The sequence below is a fragment of the Seriola lalandi genome, unplaced genomic scaffold, assembly GCF_002814215.2.
Source record: "Seriola lalandi dorsalis isolate HSWRI2012SDOR001 ecotype SW California unplaced genomic scaffold, Sedor1 jcf7180002054816, whole genome shotgun sequence".
Taxonomy (NCBI): domain Eukaryota; kingdom Metazoa; phylum Chordata; class Actinopteri; order Carangiformes; family Carangidae; genus Seriola; species Seriola lalandi.
In genome coordinates, this window is record NW_019525369.1 from 452,948 (window position 1) to 453,995 (window position 1,048).

Sequence of the window (1,048 nt, forward strand, 5' to 3'; positions counted from 1 at the left end):
ACCTTTATTCTTCCCGCTTGCTCTGGCGTCTCTGTCCGCCCGTACTGCAGTGAAGCCGGGTAAATCCACACAATGGTCGGGAGTGTTGTCGTCTAACCAGGTCTCCGTGAAACTCATGAGACGATGTGCTCGCTGGTTCTTCACAAGTGCCTCCAGTTCATCACACTTGTTATCCAGGTATAAAGGCTTATATCTCCATGTCCTAGCCTTTAGCTTAGCCCCGGCTCTCCTTCAGCTCAGCCGGTATGGGATGTTTAACTCCATATCTGGTTCACTTTAAAGCCCGGAGTTCTTCCTTTATCTGCATTATTTTCTCCATCGTCAGACGAAACAACGACGTAGAATAAAAAACGTCACTCGAAAAAAAACATACTAATAAATACAAATATATTGCAAAAAAAAACTAAGCGTTAAGCAGACCTGCCGCCGCTTGTTGCCAGCGCATCATTTGAGTGTATATAATGCTAAAATAGTGTCGGCCCGATATAATCACATCATCATTATTATAGTGACTACCTGATGGAAAATCATACATATATATCCAACATTAACATTCAAACTAAATTACATAAATGATGAAAACAGCGCTGAAAGTCGCGAGCGTACGTGCCTACGAGCGTGTCTATGATTGCTGCAATATGTGTACGCACGCACGTGTGCGTGAGGACGTTGCAACTGTGAAGTAGCCACGTCAGATTCTAGATTGCTCGTTCAATTTGCCTTTGATCAGCTGTACTTCAAAGGCACATGTGTGTGAAGTAAACTTACAGTTTTCCTGATTGTTGATCATTGTACTGAAGACCTCACCAGAGACACACACCTCTATCTGAGCTCCCAGTTTCAAGACACTCATTTGTTTCTGTGATGGAAAACAATTCACCTGAAGGCTCGGCCGCTCCTGTTCTTGGAGCTGCTGACCTTCACCCTGACACCAGGTCCCTGAGTCCCAATGTGTCTGCTATGTTCCAAGCCTCTGGCGGATTCACTTCCTTCCCCCATGGTGTAAGACGGATTCTTGTCCAGCCAAGCGCCTCTACGATCATCCTGG

At 45.3% G+C, this 1,048-nt stretch overlaps 1 protein-coding gene across 1 annotated transcript in view; it reads right to left on the reverse strand.

Moving 5' to 3' along the window:
- Positions 1-876: 876 nt before the first annotated feature.
- Positions 877-1,048, reverse strand: part of LOC147817951 (uncharacterized) — a 3,732-nt gene continuing 3,560 nt past the window's right edge. The window contains exon 3 of the mRNA XM_087179288.1: positions 877-1,044. Coding sequence (XP_087035414.1) covers positions 877-1,044 — 168 coding nt within the window. The remainder of the gene's footprint in view (positions 1,045-1,048) is intronic.